At 35.8% G+C, this 23,170-nt stretch overlaps 2 protein-coding genes across 5 annotated transcripts; one reads left to right on the top strand and one right to left on the bottom strand.

Annotated features, from left to right (window-relative positions):
• The first annotated feature begins 185 nt into the window (after positions 1 to 185).
• Positions 186 to 12,179, top strand: BMY2 (beta-amylase 2). Its single transcript, XM_059586321.2, has 10 exons — positions 186 to 738; positions 1,813 to 2,037; positions 3,249 to 3,329; positions 3,534 to 3,737; positions 5,367 to 5,561; positions 5,843 to 6,007; positions 6,679 to 6,939; positions 10,239 to 10,451; positions 10,669 to 10,888; positions 11,675 to 12,179. Exons 1-10 carry the CDS (start codon positions 307 to 309, stop codon positions 11,701 to 11,703), a joined length of 2,025 nt encoding a protein of 674 aa, XP_059442304.2. The 5' UTR covers positions 186 to 306; the 3' UTR covers positions 11,704 to 12,179.
• A 394-nt stretch (positions 12,180 to 12,573) lies between these two features.
• LOC132174954 (RNA-binding (RRM/RBD/RNP motifs) family protein) lies at positions 12,574 to 20,966 on the bottom strand. 4 transcript variants are annotated; one of them, XM_059586723.2, is made up of 8 exons: positions 20,811 to 20,966; positions 19,748 to 20,070; positions 19,096 to 19,197; positions 18,863 to 18,949; positions 17,488 to 17,613; positions 16,994 to 17,281; positions 16,076 to 16,136; positions 12,574 to 12,996 (listed from the first exon to the last, which is right to left on the bottom strand). In XM_059586723.2, exons 2-8 carry the CDS (start codon positions 20,048 to 20,050, stop codon positions 12,992 to 12,994), a joined length of 972 nt encoding a protein of 323 aa, XP_059442706.1. In that variant the 5' UTR covers positions 20,051 to 20,070; positions 20,811 to 20,966; the 3' UTR covers positions 12,574 to 12,991. The 4 variants fall into 4 exon arrangements, with proteins under 4 accessions (XP_059442706.1, XP_059442704.1, XP_059442705.1 ...); XM_059586721.2 differs by having other exon boundaries at positions 12,576 to 12,996; positions 16,071 to 16,136; XM_059586722.2 differs by having other exon boundaries at positions 12,576 to 12,996; positions 16,071 to 16,136; positions 20,860 to 20,966.
• Positions 20,967 to 23,170: the final 2,204 nt, after the last annotated feature.

Here is a 23,170-nt window from a genome sequence, read left to right as displayed (position 1 = left end):
TGACCGATACCCAGGCCTAATTGCCCCAGTCAATTTACCTTCATTAAGAAAAGAAAAAAATTTTGAACGGTAAATTAGCATAGGAGGATATTAACATGATATATAACATTACTCAATTTAAAAACCATATATATATATATATATATATATATATATATAGAGAGAGAGAGAGAGAGAGAGAGCCACCTTACGGAAACGATGAAATTATGAAACGCTTTCTATTGGTGGTAGCAAAGTAAACAAAGCGGCAGTATATCTCTCCGGCTCCAATGCAAATGTAAATGTAACAATCCGCAGAGCAGCAAGATGAGCAGCATCAACAACAACAGCGTCGACGACGACCACCACATCAACAACATCGCCGACAATGCCCTCAGACGACAACACCCCCGAGATCTCGACCACACCTCCGACTACCTCCCTTCCCCGCAGCCTCAGCCTCAGGCGCGCCGGCCCCGCGGCTTTGCGGCCACGGCGGCGGCGGCCACTACGGGGCCCAGCGCAGGGGCAAAGGGGAAGAAGGAGAGGGAGAAGGAGAAGGAGCGGACGAAGCTGAGGGAGCGCCACCGCCGAGCCATCACCAGCCGGATGCTCGCCGGGCTCAGGCAATACGGTAATTTCCCTCTTCCCGCGCGTGCGGATATGAACGATGTACTTGCCGCCCTCGCGCGTGAGGCGGGCTGGGTCGTCGAGACTGACGGGACCACCTACAGACAGTCGCCCCCTCCTTCACATTTGGTTTGTGTCACAAATTTCAGACTTCTATTCTAAATTTTCCTCTCAAGCTTTTTCTTTCGCTGTGCTTCACTTTTGGTATGTTTGGTTGCTGAGAGAATGGAAGAAAGTTTGAAGTTTTTGAATTCCTATTGCTATGGAAAAATGTTAAGTGGTCCAAGTTATTAGCAAAAGCCATGAGGATTTTCTGTTCTCAGCTCTAAAATATGTTGTAATCATTTTCTTGTTATCAGTAACCGATGATTCGGAAAAGAAAATGCAAATTAAATGAAAATGGTGCTGAGAGTATCTCTAAAATCAAGTTGCTGGCTTGAGTCGGTTGATTCTGGGTGTGAACACTTGATCATTGCTAAACAAATTTCTGTGAGAACGTTTAAAGGGAAGATTATCAGGCAGCTAGCTGATTATATTTTCGTTTTGAAGGACTGTGTTGCTTTTTCTTTGTGAGAGTTTGGTAACTGTTGTCATAATTCTGGTTTCTTGTTATTTTTCAAATACCAGTTAGTTGAATGATTTCCGAACGAGACTATGTCAAACATGGGACATAAATTTGCTAGTTTGCAGCTAATTCATACAAACTCATCTAATAAACTCACATGTGTCCTATAGCTATTAAAAAAACATGTGCTTATCACATGTTAAGGGACACATGTTACTTTATTAGATGAGTTTGTATGAATTAGCTACAAACCAGTTTGTAGCAAATTTTTGTCTGTCAAACATGGACGACATGTATTGTTTTCTGTCTTGAAGTCTCTCACTTTCTGAGTTAGCCAGAAAAGTGAAGTTGTGTTGTCTTAGACAATCCCTGTTTTTGATTTTTCTGGAGAACCTTTTGTGCCTGACACATATTGTTGATGTTGAAATGAGTTTGAGACACTTGAAGACATTTTTTTTTCTTTGTTTTGTAGGAAGTGAATTTGAAACTGACAGCCGGAGGAAGTTTCAGATTCACTATGTTTTTGAGTAATTAATATTGTCAAGTGCATTCATAATAATTATTATTTCTGTATCTATAAGTTCGATACATAGTTTTGCACATGATTTCATCATAAGTGAGTTTGTTTGCATTGACAGGCGGCATTTCCTGTGAGGTCGGTTGAAAGCCCACTATCTGCTAGTTCTTTGAGAAATTGCTCTGTCAAAGCAACGATGGACTGTCAGCCATCAGTTCTCAGAATTGATGAGAGCTTGTCACCAGCGTCTCTTGATTCTGTTGTAATTGCAGAGAGGGACACTAAGAGTGAGAAATATACTAGTGTCAGCCCCATCAATTCAGTTGAATGCCTGGAGGCTGATCAGGTTAACTTATTTCCTAATTCATGTGGCTACACACTGTTTAAGTAAAGTCCACCTTATTTAATAACGTGGTCTGAAACCTAATACTTGTATTTGCACTTGAGTAATTGCTTAGAGTATTTGCCTGAGTAAGCATCCTTAGTCCTATTCTTGAATGTCATCTCTTTTTGGTTTCACAGTGACTTGTCACAGCTCTCTTTCCATTTTTTTTAGTCTCATCTTTGCTTTTTTTTTTAAGTCCATGGAAATGGAGTAGAACCCCATAGCAATGTTGCAACCTTTTCCTCATCTTTTGCACTTGAATGAATTAGGTGGATACAAATGTGTATATATCATGTAATTGATATGGAACTAATTATATGGGCCTCTAATGTATCTGGTAGAGCTCAAAACTATTTCATTGTCATTTGTATTTCCTTTTGCAATGAAAATGATAGAAATAGAGACGACTCTGCTAATCCTCTTCTTTTTCTACATTGCTTCCACTGGAAGTTAAGGAATTGCCTGACTTAGATGGGCTTCCTTTTATTTTGTCAATTACACCTAATGTAATTACAAGTCACGCACATGCACAGGATTGAATTCTTGACCTTACCCTCCACCCGTTGTTTATGTGAGGGAGAAGATGCCACTTGGTCCAATAACTTTGGTGCCTGACTTAGCTGTACCTTCTGCTTTGTAATTAGATGTGATGGTAGCTAGGCAATGTTGAGTCAATGAAATTTAACGATCTAGAATCATATCAATATGCACATACATGCGCACACACATCCACACACCTGGAGTTTTATGGTGGCTGTAGACCTTGTCAACTACAGATGTAGAAAGTTAGCCTCTGGATCAAATTGATCAGATGATAATATGCCGTACAAGTGATATGAGGAAGTATTATATATTAGTAAATCATTGTCCTGCTCTTTATGCCAAATAAACTCATGCAAAAAATTGTTAGTAAATCATTATCCTTTTTATGCAAAATACAATTATCCAAAAATGGGGAAAATGCTAACCTTCAGCTGGAAGTGGGGAGTTCAATACTACCCTGGTGTATGTGTGCAGTTGTTTGTGTTTACATGTGCATGTGTCATGGTATTTTGGTTCATATTCTACTGATTTTCTCAGGACGGTTGTTAAGTTCCGTGGCATTACTTGGGGAGCTTCTTTGGTGTTTTAAGCTGTCAAGTATGGAAATTTATGATTGTCTGGTTTTGCAGCTTATGCAAGATATTCGTTCTGGGGAGCATGAGAGTGATTTTACTGGCACTCCAAAGATCCCTGTTTATGTAAAAATTTCAGTAAGTGTCTGCTGTTTGCTGCTATAATCTCTTGTATTGAGATTAATCTTCTGATAAGCAGTTAGTTTTCTGCTTTGCTTTCCTTCATCTTTTAATTATGTTTTATACATTTTCTTCTACAGTCACAAGTTATATTTTGAGTACTCTATTCATATTTTGTAATTATTTCTATGAATTGTAAAATACTTGAGACTTCTGTGGCAGACTGGTGTTATAAACAATTTCTGCCAGTTGATTGATCCTGAAGGTGTTAGACAAGAGGTTAATCATTTGAAGTCTCTAAACGTAGATGGCGTTGTAGTAGATTGTTGGTGGGGTATTATTGAAGGCTGGTCTCCACAGAAATACATGTGGTCTGGCTATAGGGAACTTTTTGGCATTGTTCGAGAATTCAAGCTGAAGTTGCAGGTAGCTTCTTTGGATTTTTTTGAGCTGTACATATTTTTTGTGTGTTTGCCATAAGTTTAAATGTTTTATACATATCAAAATATGTGATTATATTGTATAACATATGTGATGGCGAATTTTCGCGGTAGATTGATAGGATGTTACCCATGTTTACATAGTTAGTCCATTTGCAATATAGGGCTATGAGCACCTTGTATCAGAAATATCAAATTAAAAAGGTATAAATTTGTGACGTCCCACATTGCCTAGGTGTGAGAAAGGGGATGTGCTTATATAGAGCATGCTCTCTCTAAATGGTATGAGGCCTTTTGGGGGTTAAATCTAATAACAAAACTGTGCAGGCTGAGGCCTAAAGAGGGGGTGATTGTGACGTCATACATTGCCTGGTTGTGAGAAAGAGGATGTGCTTATATAGAACATGCTCTCTCTAAATTGTATGAGGCCTTTTGGGGGGTAAACCCATTAACAAAACCGTGCGGGTTGAGGCCCAAAACGGACAATATCATACCACTTGGAGTGGGGTGTTACAAAATCTGATCATTATTTTCATAAAATGCCAACCACACTTCTTTGGTTCATTATTGGAATGCCATTTTTCATTTAAATATGAGAAAGATATGAGCCATTTTGCTCTACCAATTCTGTCTAAATATAGAATATGTCCAACTTTGCTTTTTGTAGTTTAAGTTGAATGGTTTGGATCTATAAAATATTGAACTATTGTATGTGAAATGGGTGAGACCTCATCCATATTTATCCCTATATATATATATAATAGTCATTACTAGAACCTTTTGTCAGAATGATGCCTTAGATCATATGAAGCAAAATGATATATATCTTTCTTGTTAACTCATTCTTTTTTTTATTTTGGGTGAAACTGTGAGCATCTTTAATGAGATAGAGCTATCAAAAGTCTAAAATATTTTTAAAATGTCTAGATAGCATACACTCTAATGTTGTCTATCAATTTGGTGGATGGAATTATGTGATCTGGAACTCATTCTACATACTACATTTATTTGTTCATGATGTCTCCTTCATAGAGTGTCAAGTGTTGATGCTACATCAATCAACAAGATTAAGTGTACATTTTGCTTAATATGTTGTATTACATCAATCAAGATTTTATGAAAGAAATTTTAGTCACTATTTAGAAGAGTTTTAGGTTATGGAATTTTCTTCCCATCTTGTTCAACATTTGAGTCTTCTTTTATGGCCAAGTGTATAGGGCTCTTCATTGTTTCTTTATCATCTACTGTATTTATATTTGTATGAATTTGCTTTCATTGTTTTCGAACATTTCCATGTTTTCCGAGTTTTTTACATTTTCTTTTTACTTATAAAAAAAAAAAAATTTGTGCTCGTCGCTGTATTGTGCCTTTCTTTGCTCTCGGAGTTTTTGAGTGATTTCTTGAATCAGACTGAGCAAAGAAGCTCAAAATGCATTAATACCAAAAATTTTCTTCTCATAAATTGTAATCCGTGATTCATTTCTTGTAAGTAAGAATGTAGGGTTATTTTGAGAAACATATGTATGACTGCTTTTTATGAGGGTTTCACTAAATGATTTTTTGTTATAATTTTGTATTTCTCACACTTTTTGATATATCTTTTAAAACTGTGAAGGTTGTAATGGCATTTCACGAGTATGGAGGAAATGACTCTAGGGACACATTGATTACCCTCCCACAATGGGTTATGGAAATTGGAAAAGAAAATGGAGATATATTCTTCACAGATCGTGAAGGAAGGAGAAATACTGAATGTCTATCTTGGGGTATTGATAAAGAACGAGTTCTAAAAGGAAGAACTGGCATTGAGGTATGAGTCTATAAGTTGTATCGATACTTCTCTATCTTGTCTTTGTTATGGAAAATGAAGCTGTAACAAAGTTATGCACAGTTTTTTAATCAAACTTTTACTGAGACTTTGTTGCTTGCCCTGTTGTATCAAATCTTTGTCGGTGTTCATTTCTTCTAGTTAGTTAATCACAAAAAGGTTGTTCATTGCATAGTCTTCTATGCAGAGGACCTATTGTTTAAACTCATTTATGCTTTGTCTATTAGATTTTTGTGGCTCATTAGCAGTCCAAATATGTGCAGGTCTATTTTGATTTCATGAGAAGCTTCCGGACCGAGTTTGATGACTTGTTTGCAGAGGGTCTCATTTCTGCTGTAGAAATTGGACTTGGAGCATCTGGGGAACTGAAGTATCCATCCTTTTCGGAAAGGATGGGCTGGAGGTATCCTGGTATCGGTGAGTTTCAGGTATCTATTAAACCTAATTGCCCCCTAGATGCATACACACATACATGCTTATGTGCATGCGTCTATTCCCTCACTTTTATGTACTTTTCCTCCATGGTAGACCTTTTATTCTGTATATTGTAGATTTCTATATTTAATGAGAAAGGAATGCATTCCAATCTTCCCATTGCTTTGCTATCCTAGTTCTTTTTATGTGTGGGAAAGGAATGCACCCTGGTCTCCCTGCTATTCATTGGATCCTCAGTTATAATGATTATTTTAAGGTCAGAAAATATTGAACATATATACACAAACAGAAATTATTATGATGTATACATTACAAATGTAAAAGTAATGCATGCATACCTCACTAAAGCACACAAAATAACATGCTAATAATATATGCATGGAATATAGGCTGTTGTTCGGAGAACTCTTCTTATGGCTTGAAATTTTTTGCTTTACCTGTCATATACCAGTTATTGAGGTCATGATATGCACATTCAGCCGCCCCCCCCCAATTTTTTTTGTTTTTTGGCTCTCTCAAACTCCAAATGCTAGTTCCGCCCCTGTACACATTATAGTTCCATACATGTTTTTATACCAAAGCTATCATGTCTTATTGTTATTTTAAAATTAAAATTATGCTCAGTATAACTCCATTTAACTTATACTGATCACATTTATGGCAGTGCTATGATAAATATTTACAACAAAGTCTGTGCAGAGCAGCTAAATTGCGAGGGCACTCATTTTGGGGTAAGGGTCCTGATAATGCCGGTGAATACAATTCTAGGCCAAATGAAACTGGGTTCTTTTGTGAACGAGGTGATTACGATAGCTACTATGGCCGCTTTTTCCTCCATTGGTATGCGCAGTCACTAATAGATCATGCAGATAATGTTTTGTCTCTTGCAACCCTTGCATTTGAGGAAACTAAAATAATTGTTAAGGTATGTATTGGTTCATCTCAAGTCATCTATACAAAATTTAGTATGCTAAGCTGTATTTTCTTCTCTGTGTATGACTAGCACCAGTCACTAGATTCTGTTGGTGTTGCTTATTGATTATAGTAAATAACCATTTAGATATGCCATTGAAATCCTCAAGTGAAACCTGTGATATATTACTGTTATTTGAGGCACTGCCTGTCTTTTCACCCGAAGCTCCTCTACAAATTATGACTTGTCCCCGAAGTGACCTCCATTTCAATGATCACTATCATCACCTCCAGAACAAATCTAAGTGTGCTTGGGTTTTGGCTTAGCTGGTGAACTTAATATGGGGAGTTCTATTTTGATTTTAAATTTGATCCAGGTCGATGAATTGCATCATCAGTCATACAGTTGGACTCGTTTTATGATTTGGCTATGTCCTTGCTTCTCACTGATTTAATATTCAAACTTGCATGCAGATGCTGTACCTGCGCTGATTGTTTAAAAGCATATTCTTCCTTTAAGAATGGTGAACATATTTTTTGGGTGTCCCAAAATTTGTCTAACGTGAAAAATAAAATAATAATATTTGTAAATTTCACATTAGAGTCTCCATGATATTCATTACATGCCACGGGATGTACTTTTTCACTTTTAATGTAAAAGTGTAGTATTTGGTAACATAGGAGAAGTATGTGTTTAAGTATGGAAGGGTTGGATTATCTTACAACCTGTCTCCACCAATCTCTACCTCTTTCATTGTCAAAAAAATGATTCAAACAACCACCAAAAAGCCTTTGCAATCATTATGCAAAAAATTTAAAAATTATAATTTACTAAATATTTCTTTACGTTGAAATTTAGAATGTGTGAAGCGGAACATGTTGTGAGAATGGGTTGAGCCAATCTCGCGGTCCTTCATATTGCTTAATATGAATGATGTGGTGGAAATGGCTGAGTGGTTCTTCGATGGAAAAGTATGTTGGAGGCAAGGGTGGAGAAAATTTTAGAGAGAAAAAGATGGCAATCTGTTTCATTTACCATTTTTTTTTTAATTATTATTATTATTTTTTATTTTTATTTTTTTCAGGATGGAAAGTAAAAGGGACTAGAATAGAGCAAGTGAGCTTACCTTCTGTTGGCATGTTAGTTTGGTTCTTCTACTTGAGCAGCATAATGGGTTATGTAATATTTCCTCTCTTCTAGTCTAGTTGCGCGCAAGCACCATAAGTCACATAAATTTGGCCACCAAAACCTTCCCGCTAATTATTGAAACTCACTTGGCTCTCTCAGCTTCTCTACCTCTCCAATCACCATAGCAATTGTTTAGTGGTTTCTTCTCTAGCTTCATCCATCTTTATTCCTAAGATCTTTTTTTTTTTTTTTTTTTTGATAAGTAATAAACAAGTTTTATTAAAAGCGTAAGATGGATGACCCTGGATTCCTTAAAAAAAAAAAAAGATCTTAGGAATAAAGATGGATGAAGGGTAAGAGAGAGCTGTTAAATTCCTAAGATCATGAAACTGGTATTCACCAAATATTTATTTATTTTTCCTTTTTGTTCAAGTTCTTAAATTTGTTGACAAGTTTTGCAATGCTTATAAAAAAAAAATTATGGAAATTCAAGTGTATTATTGTAAATTTGATGCGTAATTGGAAATTGATTGGATTGATACATGATAGTTAAATTAAACTTTTGGTTTTTGCTTTGATTGAGAGAATGAAAAGGCTTTTTAGCTTTGGAGTGGAGAAGGAGTAGGAGGATGCTTGAGAAGTCTGTTCTTTTAGAATGGAATTGTAAAAAAAGAGTAGTCACTATGGGTTTGCAGCTTTCTTTTCTTTTCAAACCATTTTATGAGTGCAGTTGATCAAATTTTAAACCTTTCTTAGTGAGCATAGCAGACAATAAGATGTGGGATGTAGGGAAATAAAATAATTTCTCGATGTTCTGTTTGAATGCTTGACTGAGGGAATTTTAGAAGCGTAGGAAAAACAAAAAATGTCAACGTCAATCAAGGGTGTGAAACTAGGAGTTTTACACATTGATACTCTTCACATGCACACTGATATCGGACACTTGGGGGTCAATTTGGACCAAGTTTGTGCACTAGAATAAAGGAAAAAAATCCTGTGATTTGAGAGATTGAAAACCCGGTTGACCAACCCTTTGAGTGGTGATACAAAAACCTGAGAGAATTGGTTGAAGATTTGTTGAAGATAGGCTATCTAAGTGCACCGGTCGATAGATAGGGCGGTCGGTCACCACTTTGACCAGCGCACTAGAGTATGAATACTATGGTTTTTCATGTGTAGTTTATATGTTTTTGCTTGTTTATAGATGTTATAGTAATAATAAGTCATTAGGGTGTTTTATGCTTGTGGTCTATAAAAAGGCCTGTTGTGAACTTGTTTCATAATTATATGTTATTGAATAAATTTCTTTTTGAGAGTTTTTTTCTTATTTTCCTGGTGGATTCCACTTTACAATTGATGTGATTAATTATTGAGCCCACTACCTTCTCATTGCATCGTGCACACACACAACACATAACTTGCGTAATTGACTGGATGGGGTTTGATTCTTCCTGACCTGCAATTTATGGCTCGTTCAAATCCAGTCAAATCCTGGTTTGGATGAGGTCAAACTAGGTATCTGACTTGATGGGACCAAATTCCTTGTTATCTTCACGGTTCTTCAAAAAAGTGGTTATTTATTTATTTACCTTTTTATCCCTGGTCCTATGGATGAATTACTTTTGTATCGAACTGCCCAATATTCTCCTTAACCACTACATTTGGAAGTAAATGTACATAAAGGGCTCTAAACAGCTCTCGACCAAGTTATGTAACAAATCGCAGCTTTTACTTCTCCCACTCCCACTCCCACTCATGCCCTGACTCTGTTGGTGAATTAGTGTGCTTGTCTTTGTCCCTGGAATAACTCTAAAAGAAAAAAGACACAAAACGATGACCCTGGATTCCTTCAAACATTGCACATTACACCTACCAATGTATAGGCTCTGCCTATATACCAATGTGATATTATGATAGTGTTTAATTATGGATGGAACTCATGCTTGGATGGGTTGAGATGTGCAATCTTTGAGTGCTTAGGGACTAGGACATAGCCACATCTACAACCAGAACCAACTCAATGTTGTGAGGTTGTACCTGATTATTTTGGTCATTTAGTCTTGGAAGTTGGAACTGAACACTAGTATATGCTTCGCGGTAGCGTTTTCAAAATGAATATCTTATTATGGAGTTCTTGGACATTAAATAAATAAAATGAAATAAATGAAAATGCTGATGTGCAGGTTCCTGCAGTTCATTGGTGGTATAAGACTACTAGTCATGCAGCAGAGTTAACGGCGGGTTTCTATAACCCTACGAATCAAGATGGATACTCCCCAGTTTTTGAGGTTCTGAGAAAGCATTCAGTGATGTTGAAGTTTGTTTGCTTGAGATTTCACGTTTCTGGTCAGGAATATGATGAAGCATTGGCTGACCCAGAAGGTTTGAGTTGGCAGGTGATTGTTATTTCTAATGTCTTTCAACTCCCCGTACTCTCTATAGGCTACACTGGGTTTTCTCCTGCTGGGAAATACTAGCAGCCTTTGGTGCACAATCTTGTATTGTATGTTGATACAATGCTGGTTAAATAAAAAATGTTTTATATCACTTATATCTATGGATGGAATAATCTCTTCAGTATAGGTGATAGACAATCCTCATTTATTCTTATAGGTTTTAAACTCTGCCTGGGATCGAGGATTGACTGTGGCTGGTGAGAATGCACTTCCATGTTATGATAGAGAAGGGTACATGAGCATGGTTGAGATGGCCAAGCCCAGAAATGATCCTGATCGCCGCCACTTTTCATTCTTTGTGTATCAACAGCTAATCCCTTTGGGTCAGGGAACAATTTGCTTCCCAGAGTTGGATTACTTCATCAAATCCATGCGTGGTAAGGAGTCATATAGCTCAATTGTATTTGTTTGGAAATATTTTGTGGGTTTTTTTGGACAAATCATGAAACAAGTTGTTCCAATATATGCTTTGTCTCATTATTTTTCGTTTTAAATTTGGAATTACAATAAAAATTTAATGTTTTCTTTCTTGAAGCTTTTAGTTGTGCAATTTATTATTCTGAAAAGGGTAACTTAAATTGTTCTCATTAACTCATTTGAATTGTTTGTAATGCAATTTTAGATGTAATGTAGTCTTTACAATCTCCTTTGTTTATAGAATATTATTGAAGATATCAAGATGACAGCTCCAGAGCAGTTGTCATCCATGGACCCAAAAAAAATAACAAAATGAGTACTCTCACGTAGTGATCTCTTGGACTTATTAGACCAAATTACAGAACGTTAGTGTGGTGACATCAAAGCATAATTATGTTCCTCTTATGGTCTGTTATTTTTTGTTTTTTCCTTTGGGGGGTATTGATGCATTACCGTGCATGAAATGTATCCAACAAGTAAGTCTGGTGAAGTTTCCAGAAAACAAACGTTAAAATAAGGTTAGTCCCTTGCATTCTTTGTGCCTGAATTTACTTGACAGGTATGATCAGATGAAATGAGAATGTTAGTAAAACCTTCTAGCCACTGTGATCTCATTTCACAATTTTTCCAACACCCAATATGTGTAATGCTAAGAGCCGCCTTCTCGTCATGTTAATTCTCATGAAAATATTCTTGGTTTACCATTTTTTTCCAATTAAAAGTTTATTGTTAATTATTTTTTGCAGGTGAGATAGCATGTGATCTGGTACCCTGATAAGGTGTGTATCTTGTTCTTTTATGAAGGATATTAAGAAAACATGTGCTGGTTTCAACTGAAGGCCATTTAAGCAAGTGACATGAAAGCTAGGGATTTTATGGGGGCTAAAAGCACCTATGCAGCTTAATAAGCTAATTACTTCAACGTCTTAGGTTAAGTTATTTTGTTGACTTGTGGTTACTGTATTCCATATTGTAATTTAATCGATGTTATGTCTGCTTGGTGAAGCTAGGGCAGAGGTAAATAGGTGTTTCAAAAGTCTAAATGTTCAGTAATTGGGGAGATTGTATATTGTGTTAATTAGCATGGGTAGTTTTATGTAGACATGAGGAGCCACAATGAGGAAGGCATAGGTTGAATAATTCCTAGTTGATGATGTATTAGCTCTTGAAGAAGCAAACTAATGATTTATGTGTAAGGTGTAATTTCTATGTTCTTTGGGCGTAAGGAATGCATCCACCAACTCTTCTTTATTCATGTGTACTTGAAAGAAAAAAAAGAAAAGAAAAAGATGGTACTACCACATTCCCACATTCTTAATAACGCACTACGACATTACTTGTATTCCGAATAAAGATCTACAACAATTATTTGCCCGAATTGCTAGTAATGTGAGAGAAGTAATTTAGCCATCCCCAATCACGCTTAAAAGTGGCAACTTGCCACTTCCAAAGGTGGCTCACCCACCCCAATAATCTCTTTTTGGTTTTTGGTTCCAGCTACCTCAGCCCAAAAAAAAAGAAAGAAAGCTACATTGAGCTTACCACTGGGAAAGAAAAATAACATTACACATGTGAACAAAATTCTGGAGAAAATGAGCTTGCAGCAGGTGCAACATCAAGCTAACATTTGGGCACAGTTCCTTGAAATCACTCTATTGTCCAATCACGGGCCAAGAATGTAATTTGAGAAACGAATATTAGATTATAAAAGAAAATCACTGAATTCCATGATTTCATGTCGCAACAAATACAATAACAAAAGCTTTGTTTCTAACTTTCCTTTACCACTACTCCTTCCATTGCAAGACCAGCAGCCAACACAAGTTGGCATCAAGGATTTCCTGTTTGGAGATCCAGGGAAAAGAAGAGAAGGAATCATCTTGGAAAATAAGTCCAACTCATGATTGTAATGTTCTATACTAACCGTCTCCTACAAACAATTATAATGGGTGTTATAACGGAGCGTTGAATAGTCAGCTTGTATCTTCAATCAGAACGAAAACTTGTCTTCTTATCTCTAAGAATCACAATATTGGGGATATTCACATTGGCAAGGATCTGTTTTAACCTGAAAAAAAGTTTAAAAAGTAATTATTAGTTCATACAGGAGAAATGGGGAAAAAGAAAGAAAAAATTGTGAAAACACCGAACTTGCATCACAAATTAGTAAAGCACTTAACTATAAACACTATTCAAGCATGGGCCAAGAACAAACTGAAGATATTCTATCATTAGTGTAAAAGTAACAAGCAAACCATAACTCCACACTATTTCAAAAATCAAGTGTCAACTTAGGTTGTATATGCTGTTTATTAAGGAAAAAAGAAAAAAAAAAAAAAGAAAAAAAAAAGATAAAAGGTAAAAGAAAAAAGAAAAAAGAGGATCATTATAGCTCAGTGTGAGGATCAGTGCATGCAAAAGTCTCAGTAGAGATCCATAGAACAGTCTTAAGACTTAACAAAGCACAAAGCTAAATTGAATTATGTGGCATGTTATTCTATATAGAGATGTTGCTTCTGTTTTAGCAAGGAAGTTACATCCCTGGTTGGTTAATATAGCGAAGAAAGTCGCACTCAAAACTCAATTTCTCAAAACATTTTTTTTTTTTTTAAAAAAAAGGTGGCCAGAATATATAAAAAATCTTAATTACTTGAAACTTTTTTGTTTTAAAGAGACCAAAAAAATGAAAAGTATGAGTAATTTAATCTTATTGAAAATGGCAGAGGGGTGCAATCCTCTATTTAGTAGAAAAAGAACAACAAAGGTTCAAAAAGTTAGAAAAACTAGAAAAAAAGCAAACTATTATGTGTTGCTATCGATGTGTAAAAGGAGTTGAATATAATTTTTTCAGCTCTATCACTGAAGTTTCTCTATCTTCAAAGTTCCTTTCATTCTGCTCTCTCCAAATACACCATATTAAACATAAAGGAGTTAACCTCCAAACTTCCAAAATGTTACAACACCCCACCAACCCTCCCCAACTCATTAATAACTCTCTCACCCTTCTAAGCATAACCCAATCCACACCAAAGAAATTAAATAGCGAGCTTCATAAATCCCTAGCTACTTCACAATGAAGAAGGTGATCGATAGATTTCCCACCCTTCTTGTACATACAATACCAATCTACTACAATGATGTTCCGCTTCCTTAGGTTATCCAATGTCAATATTTTTCCTAATGCTACCATCCACACAAAGAACACTACTCTCGAAAGAGCTTTAACTTTCCAAATATTCTTCCAAGGAAACAGGAAACTCGTAGATATGATTAACACATGATAATACGACTTCACTTCAAACTTGTGCCTCTTGGAAGGGATCCAACATATTCTATCCACATATCGCCTTATTTTGAGAGAATGCAACATCACACATCATGCCAAAAACTGATCTATGACCCATAACCCACCTTAAATCTGACAAATTTTGAAAAAGTTTCCCACCCCCTCATATATTTCCACACACCCACTCCAAATGGCCCTATTACCTCCTTGGAACATCAACATCCCCTTATTTTGTCATATTTAGTTTCTATCACCAATATTCACAAAGCCTCATTCTTCATAGCATAATGTTATAACCATTTACTCAATAGGGCTCTATTAAACTAAATTAGGTTTCTAACCCCCAACCTACCTGGTTTCATTGAAGTACAAATTTTTGACTAGTTCACTAAATGGAACTTAAACTCATCATCAATTCCACCACATAAAGTCTCTTTGAATTTTTTTAAGCCTATTAGCCACACTCATTGGAATAGGGTAAAGAGACAAGTTAGTAAGTAGGCAAATTGAAAAGAGTGCCTTTTTTTTTTTTTTTTTTTTTTTTAATTATTTTATTTATCAAACCCAATGGCAAACCCAAGTACTTCATCGGCAAAGACAATAGTCTACAACCAAGAATACGAGCCAGACCTTCTACATCTCCCATATCACAACAAGAACTATCTCTAATTTCACCAAATTAATCTTCAATCTCGATACAGCTTCAAAAAATAAGGAAAACATCACAAATGTTGGATTTGTTCAAAAATTTGCCTAAAAAAACAACGTATCATCTGCAAACAATAGGTGGGACACTAATATCTATTCATTATTCCTCGACCTCACTGAAAAACCAGACAAAAGTCCCCTATCCTTTGTCGGGCTCATCATCCCTTTGCACCTCCATGATAGCTACAAACAACAATGGCAATGACATGTCCCCCTGTCTCATTCCATGAGAACGACAAAATAATTCAGATCGTGAACCATTGATAAGAAAGGAAAACTGCACTGTAGAAATGCAATGTGCTACCCAATCCCTCCATTTCTCCCCAAATCCACACCTCTTTAGCAAATCTAACAATAACTCCCAATGAACATCATCATACACCTTCTCCAAGTCCAATTTACACAACACTCCTTGTTTCCTAGATCTAATCCGACTATCCAAACATTCATTAACAACTAGAACTAAATCCAAGTAACTATGCACGTCTTTGGTAAACTAATAGCATTGACCAAACATAAGCATTTGTAATTCAATAAGTCACTAGATTTTACAATATGTTGCATGACTGGGCCATTGGCCACACCTTCCATCTGAAATTCAATAATATTCTATATCTCAAATAATTTTAAGGATGATTACCATGGCATGGTATCTTATTCTAAACACATCTATATTCATTGGTGAGCAATGTTTATGTTAATTGTCGATGCAATTAAACAGGACTCACTTTTACCAAAAAAAAAAAAAAAACTTTTACAGCACTTCTATTGCATTTGAAATGTTTCCCAAACTGTTTTTTATTTTTACCTAAAAAATGTAAGAGCATATAGAACTATATGGTTGAAGAAGATACACAATCTATATATTCTGCTATGACACCATATAAGTAGTTATTTAGGTCATCTGTCATATCATTCTCAGGCAGTCAACAAAGATGGCATAGATAATCACACAATTGAAATCTAAAGTGGACAGGAGAAAGTGCAATTACTGACTTCTCTGAATGTGTACCATGAGCAACCAACTTAATTGATCCATACTATTGAGTACATACAGCAATGCATTCAAATATAGAATTTATTACTGCTAGAATGTGAAGGTCAATGCATCTGGCAGTCAACAAATTTAAAACTGAACTCCTAACCACCTTACGAAAAGTGAAGGACACCCTCCTTGGACCCCTTCTGACAATGCTGTCCTTCACTAAATCAATCTGTAAAACAAGAATCATTGACATATGCCTTCAGGAATGAAAATAACAATGCTAAAGCATACTTACACACTTATTCAGTAAGTCAACTTTTGATAAGCATACTTACTTATCAAAAAAAAAAACAAAGAGAGAGAGAGAATTTTTATTCTCTTTGCCGTAATGTCAATATGTTAAGAGTAATGCTATATACCATCTTACAACTACCATAATGTTGATGTGGTAGTCCCAATCAATCCTTGATTTTTATTTTTTATTTTTTGACAAGGACTGATCCAATGGTTAGTTGAAATAATCACTTCAGCATTTGGAGATATTTGTGAGATAAAAATGTGGTTTCCTACGTTACTCATATGTTAATCATTATAAAAGCAATTTCATATAAATTTAATTGAAATCGAAAACATATATCATGTCGTTAACTAACGAAAAAAATCATTGTTTCATTAGAAACAATTAAGAAGACTCCACTTGGAAAGCAACTCATCCGAGCTGATTAAACATTATAATAACAATTATAAAATAAAGTATTCCATTAATATAACTAAACAAATACATAATAGAAGGTTAGGAAATTCGTGTACTCAATCTACCCTCGAACCACTAACCCTCTGGATAAGAGAAATGGAATGCTATGATTGGAAGGTTTCTCCAGATGAAACACTTTCGCATGTTTTTCTGGCCTTCCAACATAGTCTTAGAATGTGTGCATGCATATGACCACTTATCACTATATTTCACATTATTGCAGCTTGCAAATATTTTCAAATTACAATTTACAAAATCTTTCAGAAGAATTCGTCAATTTGAACAAATTTCAGTATAGAAACAGTTGATGACCCAAGGATAGTATGATATACCTTGTGGTGTGGAATGTAATGATGCCAAGCATAACGAGCTTCCCCAGATAATAGGAGCATGGACCGTGGGGGAAGATAGATAGCCCTCCTTAAGAAATTTGGGCCATTTTCAGGAGTTTGCACCTTTGTACTAGTACTTGAGGTATTCGGAAGCCAAGTACCTTCTGTGTATCTCCTGAACTCCATTATGCAAGGCCCAGCTAACGAAAGGCTGAAAATAAATCCCTCAAATGCAGAATGGGTGTCTATATGGGGAGACAATCCCACGCCAAGTGGGTACTCATTAACCTGTAACATAATCATTGATCTTCAGTCCTAATTATGAAACATGAATACAAGTACCAATCATCTTAAAAAAAAAAAAAACTAGAGCCATTATATGGTGACAAGCATCAATGCATAACAGCTTGAAAGAAATACAAAAAAGATATTAATTTTCAATTTAGAGAATACAATCACAAACATTTTACGTACAGAATAACATTACCACATACCGTCAGTTGGTCCAAAACTATGTTTGCATGATTATCAAGGTTTGGAAACAATGAGATCCTTTCAAGAATGGGAGAAACGAATGACGGAAGTTCACCTAAGTGCTGTCTCGTATTAACATTCCTTGTCTGTACCACCAAAAGAGAGAAGGAATCAGGAAAAAGCAAAAAAAGAAAAAAAAGGAAAAGAGAGAACACTGAGTGAGTATTTGATATTCCTACAACTATTTTTTTTTTAAAAAAAAACGATAAGTATCTAACCCTGATTTAGAAAAGATCTAATAGTTAATAGTTCTAAGGGTGTAGAGGCCAAGAAATGATTATAAGCAACAATTTCCATTAGAAGAAGGGGGCGAGAAAAAGAACGACAGAATACTATTCTGAATAAACAACAATATTGTACAACATTTACAGTTGCTTCTATCCCATTTAAAACCAACTTTACAATCTAGCTCCAGCAATGACTTCGCTAATTCAATGTTTAACGTGATTGCCTTACTTTATAATCTCTTACAACAATATAAAATCCTAAAGTCCTTAGTGGCCATTATGTAAATTCTGCCACAATCTTGCTTATAAAATATATTCAAAACAATACAGAAGAGCTATAATGCATACGCAACCACTACGTTGCACCACCACATATTGGCTAGAGAAGTTCTTGTTGGTCATTTAGACTTTGTGAAGACTAGATTGTTTTCCAATGTATTTGGATTTGGGAAAATAATACATGCATACAAGTATATCCATCTACTTTGACAAAGCCCAGACCATACGAGGTTTGTTAAACACATATTATAAGTCCTTAATCTTAGGTGGAAAAATATGGAAAAGTATTTTTCATATTTTTCCAGAATGGATAGAGGCAGCATTTGCAGTAAGGTCATCATATTTAATCAGAAGATCAATGTTTTTCTTTTGGATAAGTATTTCAATGTTATTAGAAAGTGCAAAAAGGCGTAACCCAAGTACATAAGGAGTATACAAAAGAAACACCTACGTAGGGGGAAGAAAAAGAACACAAATCTAAAGATTCTAGAAAATAAGAGAAGCGAAACCTACAGGTAGCAACCATCTACCTATAAAGGGTTTTGAACAAAATATCTTTTAACTCACATAAGATTAACAATGTAGAACTAAAATCATTCCTCTAATGACTTAAGTTGATACCTTTTGGTAGCTACATTATCAGCAAAGGAAATTGATTACTATTTTTACAATACAGAATCCCAGAAAGTCTAGCTTATGATATATGCTGACTTGCATACATATCATCTCTTATATATGTGTGTACACATACATACATATATAAATACACACATACATACATAAGTATCAAAGTGGCAGAATGAGGCTAGTTCTTTATCATGTGGCATACTTCGTAGCAAAATTCATAGCCATAATGCTGAACCCTTCTTTTGGCAAGACTTTTCCAAGGCTTATCATCAACTGCTGCAAGCAATTCCTGAAAAACCAGGAAAAGTCACATATAGTATATAGTGAGGGTCAAAAATTACAAGTGTCATTTAGTCAGAAAGGACTCAAAAGTTAAATGCAAATGCCGGAATAACGCAAGGACAAAGTACTGCTACAGATGACAAATGACCTAACCTCCTCTTCTTTGGGGCTGACAAAGTCATGCAATAAGTAAAGGCCTGGAATGTTCAAATCCAAAGCCACCAAAGACACTGGAACCGAGTCATTAACCTTACCCTGAAGTAATTACCAAAGTATAAGATATACATGAACTGGATAATGCAGCAAATGTATGATAAAAGGTCATGAATCTTGTTGAGTCATTAACACATCTACTTTACTTTATTCTGAAACTCTGAATTTTGGCAACAATGGAATAAAACTTGATTTATAAAAATTCACAAGGAACTCAAAAATCCGTTAATATGCACGGTACAAATTATGTGGGAAGATCTACAAACTACATTTGAACTGAGACGCAAGAATCAAAACATTCATGGAATCCATTGAAATCTGAATATCTATTAGGCACAAATAAAGGAGTCTGCTGAGAATAATCAAGCAATCGCCAACCAAATCATGCGGAATCTGTGTTGAGAAAATAGCAGTTATCACATCTACCACTGTAAATTAGTTTTAGTATGAATTCACCCATTACATTAGTAATTCATTACAAGAAGCCAAAGTAAACAATGCAAACCTTACAGAAAGTGAACCAGGAAATAGCATGATAAAGTCTGAGCTCAAGCATTTAACACTCTTGAGCAAGTAAGGAGACGTCTTATACCTGCAAAGTAGGTTGAAGTACTGAATACCGAATATGCAAAGAACGGCCTCCAAGGTCAGGACAAGGTTGTCCATCTAATGCTTCCAAGGCAGCTTTGGCAGAACTCTCATCACCATAAGAAACAATGACACGGGCACCGCTCTCATCGGCAGAACAGACTCCTTTCACTTCCCCAAAAGCACTGAACACTGAAGCAATGGTGTCATGAGAAAGCCCCACTGCTGGCCCACAGTTGGCCACAAAAAGGTTGGGACTCGACTTGCTTTCCACACCCTTTGGACGCCCAAATCTTTGCAATCCCATTGCAGATATTATTCCGAGTTCTAGTCCAATTACAAAGTCACCTTGTTAAAACCTTCGTATAACTTACAGCACAAGTGTTTATATATATAGTAATTGGCCCAAGAGGAGGGCAAGAGAAAAGTCGAACTAGTAACTTCCGCTTTATAAGGCGTGGCCCTAACCAATTAAGTTACCCCATAGGGTTAACTTACAGCACAAACAACCATCTAAGAAAATCTGTAAACCAAAAAATATATATATATTAACAGAAATGAGCCAAAATCAGCAAAATCCAAACTATAACTGTGTTTGGACGATCCCTGAAGAAGGATTATCATGTTTTTCTTTAACAATAAGTACATAGTAATGCGACTAATGCCAAATGTAACTACAAACTATACTACAATTTTGTTACAATTGGTGCAAGTGTAAAGAATGGTATCCATCGGTTAACGACCAAATTCATGGTGGGTGAGATCCTGTGGTATACATGGCATGAAAATGTAGCAGCAATATAAATTTGTGAAGTCCATTGAGCAAAAACACCAAATACTAACTCTAAATGAAATCTTGAAACTTGGGATTTATTGGGCTCTAATGGGTTCATTGAAGAAATTCAACATATTGAATAGACTCTCTTTTCTCATTTTGCCATCCATGCTTCAGCGGAAGGCACAAAAGTTGCAAACTTCGCGGAAATTACAGAGAACGATTAATCTAAACACGCCCTGAACTACACCCTTTTGAGCATAAAATCCATCATACGAGAGAGAGAGCTTACTTGTAGGAAGCCGTGTATTCGATGCTAAAAGAATTTGGGAGGAGCTTACCCGAAGGGAGTATTGATCTTAGCGTGCTCCCGGTCCCAGGTTCTAGATTGAGAATCGAAAGGTCCGAAATCAACCTGCCAGGGCTGGGTTCTTCAATGATGACTGAGGGCGGCAATTCTTTATCAAGTTTATGATTATATAAGTTTTGACTTATTTAATTAGGTCGACCGGTTAAATCTCTAAATAGTTAGAGACAAATTTTATGTTGAGTTTGTATCAAATTTACCAGTTGTGTAAAAAAATGATAGTCCTAAATATCGCATGTCGACTTCAAGTAATGTCAATACATATATAGATGTAAGATTATATACATTAATTTTAACTTGACCAATTTAATTAAATGAATCAAATCCTTTAACCCTAACCTATAAATTTTATATTGAGTAACAGTTCTAAAATTTTGAGAGGTTGAACCAAAGTGGTCAGTAGAGGCTGGTGCTCAATGTACTCGATATAAATTTTATATCGAGTAACCGTTCTAAATTTTCAAGAGGCTGAACCTAAGTGGTCGATTGAGGCTGGTGCTCAATGTACTCTTCAAAGTTTCCATATTGGCATGTTTAATTGCAAATGTTGGGAAAATATTGTATATGTTGGCCCTTTGTATTTTAGGATTTTGATTTCTTATGTGAATGCACTTATGTTCCTATGAAAAGGAAAAGGTGAAAAGCTTTTAAATGCTAAAGCAAATATTTATATTAATTTTGTTCAAGGTAAAACCATGTATATGAGGGTTTGAAATTATATTTCTTGTTTAACAAATTGATACCAATATAAATAATCAAGGCTTACTCAGCTAAAAAATTGTAAAACTTAGGATCACCTGCCCCTCAAATAGCTATTGTACAACTATAAGTCCATCATGTAGAAAATAATCAAAAAAAAAAAAAAAAAAAAAAAAAAAAATCCCACAAAAGACCACTTTCAAAGAATTTTGCATAAGAAGGTAACAAACCCCAAAAAAAAAGTACGGCTTTTATGGCTCCACTTTAGCCCAAAAACTTAAGATAATGGGCTTGGGTATATGTATATTTAGTACCCTTTTTCTTTATACTTTTTCAATGTGGGACTCAACACTCACAACAATCTCCCTCTCACACATTGGGCTCTGGGTCAGAGCAAAGACCCGTTTCTCCCATAGGCTATTCTGCTGAGACTCGTTGATTGAATTTGGGCTCTAATATCATTGTTGGACTTGCTTTGACCCAGGGCCAGACGTATTCGGTGGTCTTGGGCCTCTCTCAACCCCAAAAATTAGCTCAAAATATGAGGTTTTCCTTCACATTTATAAACTGACCGCCAGACCCTTCGACAACTAATGTTTGATAACCTCAACAATCTCACCCTCATACATCAGGCCCGAGGTCGAAGTAGAGATAACCCGTTTCTCCCGTGGACTGTCGAGTCGAGACTTACTGGTTGAATCTGGACTCTAATATCAGTGTTGGGTAGTGTTAAGCCTTTTTCAACTCAAAAGCTAACTCAAAATGTGAGGCTTTCATTTATACTTATAAACCGACCACCAACCTCTTCCACAACCAATGTGGGATAATCTCAATATTATGTTACTCAAATGATGCAAGTAGTTAGGTAATTTATCGATAGGAAGAAGGTCAACCCATAATATAGGAATTGGAAGGTTAGCAAAGAATAATCTTGCTTCATCCATTAGCAAGTGGCTGGGGTTTCTACCAGTGGGGTAGTTATCTTCGTTATTAATTAAAATATTATTAACCATATAGGGTGGTGGATTGACAGTTCAATGACCCAAGAAAATCTTCAAAGTGGTTAAGTATATACTAGGGCATGAGTTCAAGTCCCACAATGGAAATCTTCCTGTCTGATTAGCGTAAACTACCTTAGTTCCTATTAATGCCTTGGTGAGATTGAGTCAGACTATAACTCAATCGGACTTGAGGGAGCGCCTACGATTTTCACTGTCTATACCCCTATTTTACGGCTCTCAACGGATAGGTATTACTATATATAATTATGCCTAAGTAAAATAGCCACAATTAGTCTTCTTTGCCCGTCCTTTTGCTTAGAAAAAAAATAAAATAAAACATTATTAATTACTAGCCCAAAAGAAATAAAAATACAAAACTCAAATTCAATTCAAATAAGTCTTAATCCAAATTGAAGTGGAGATGACACAGATTAATTATCTCTAGCTGACCAAACTACGTTATTAAGGCAGAGTACTAGAATTAGGCCCGAATCCAATGCAAGGTGATGGTATACACCTAATTTATCTCCACTTTCATTTGACCACTCACAAGCAAAGTCTCCATTTGAAGCACTCCCAAGCCAA

The sequence above is a fragment of the Corylus avellana genome, chromosome 3 (genome assembly GCF_965113065.1).
Source record: "Corylus avellana chromosome 3, dhCorAvel1.hap1.2, whole genome shotgun sequence".
Taxonomy (NCBI): Eukaryota; Viridiplantae; Streptophyta; class Magnoliopsida; order Fagales; family Betulaceae; genus Corylus; species Corylus avellana.
The sequence above is the reverse complement of the archived record's forward strand: the minus strand, read 5'-3'. Positions and strand labels throughout refer to the sequence as shown.

Bases quoted from the DNA above. Each gene is read 5' to 3' on its own strand.
- LOC132174954 (XM_059586721.2), bottom strand. From the start codon at position 20,050: ATGGGATTGCAAAGATTTGGGCGTCCAAAGGGTGTGGAAAGCAAGTCG. The intron at 19,198-19,747 runs GTATAAGACGTC...TAATTACTTCAG, and splicing joins TACTTCAACCTACTTTGCAG to GGTAAGGTTAATGACTCGGT. The intron at 16,137-16,993 runs GTATATCATACT...CTTGTTTTACAG, and splicing joins ATTACATTCCACACCACAAG to ATTGATTTAGTGAAGGACAG.
- BMY2 (XM_059586321.2), top strand. From the start codon at position 307: ATGAGCAGCATCAACAACAACAGCGTCGACGACGACCACCACATCAAC. The intron at 2,038-3,248 runs GTTAACTTATTT...CTGGTTTTGCAG, and splicing joins AATGCCTGGAGGCTGATCAG to CTTATGCAAGATATTCGTTC. The intron at 6,008-6,678 runs GTATCTATTAAA...CATTTATGGCAG, and splicing joins CTGGTATCGGTGAGTTTCAG to TGCTATGATAAATATTTACA.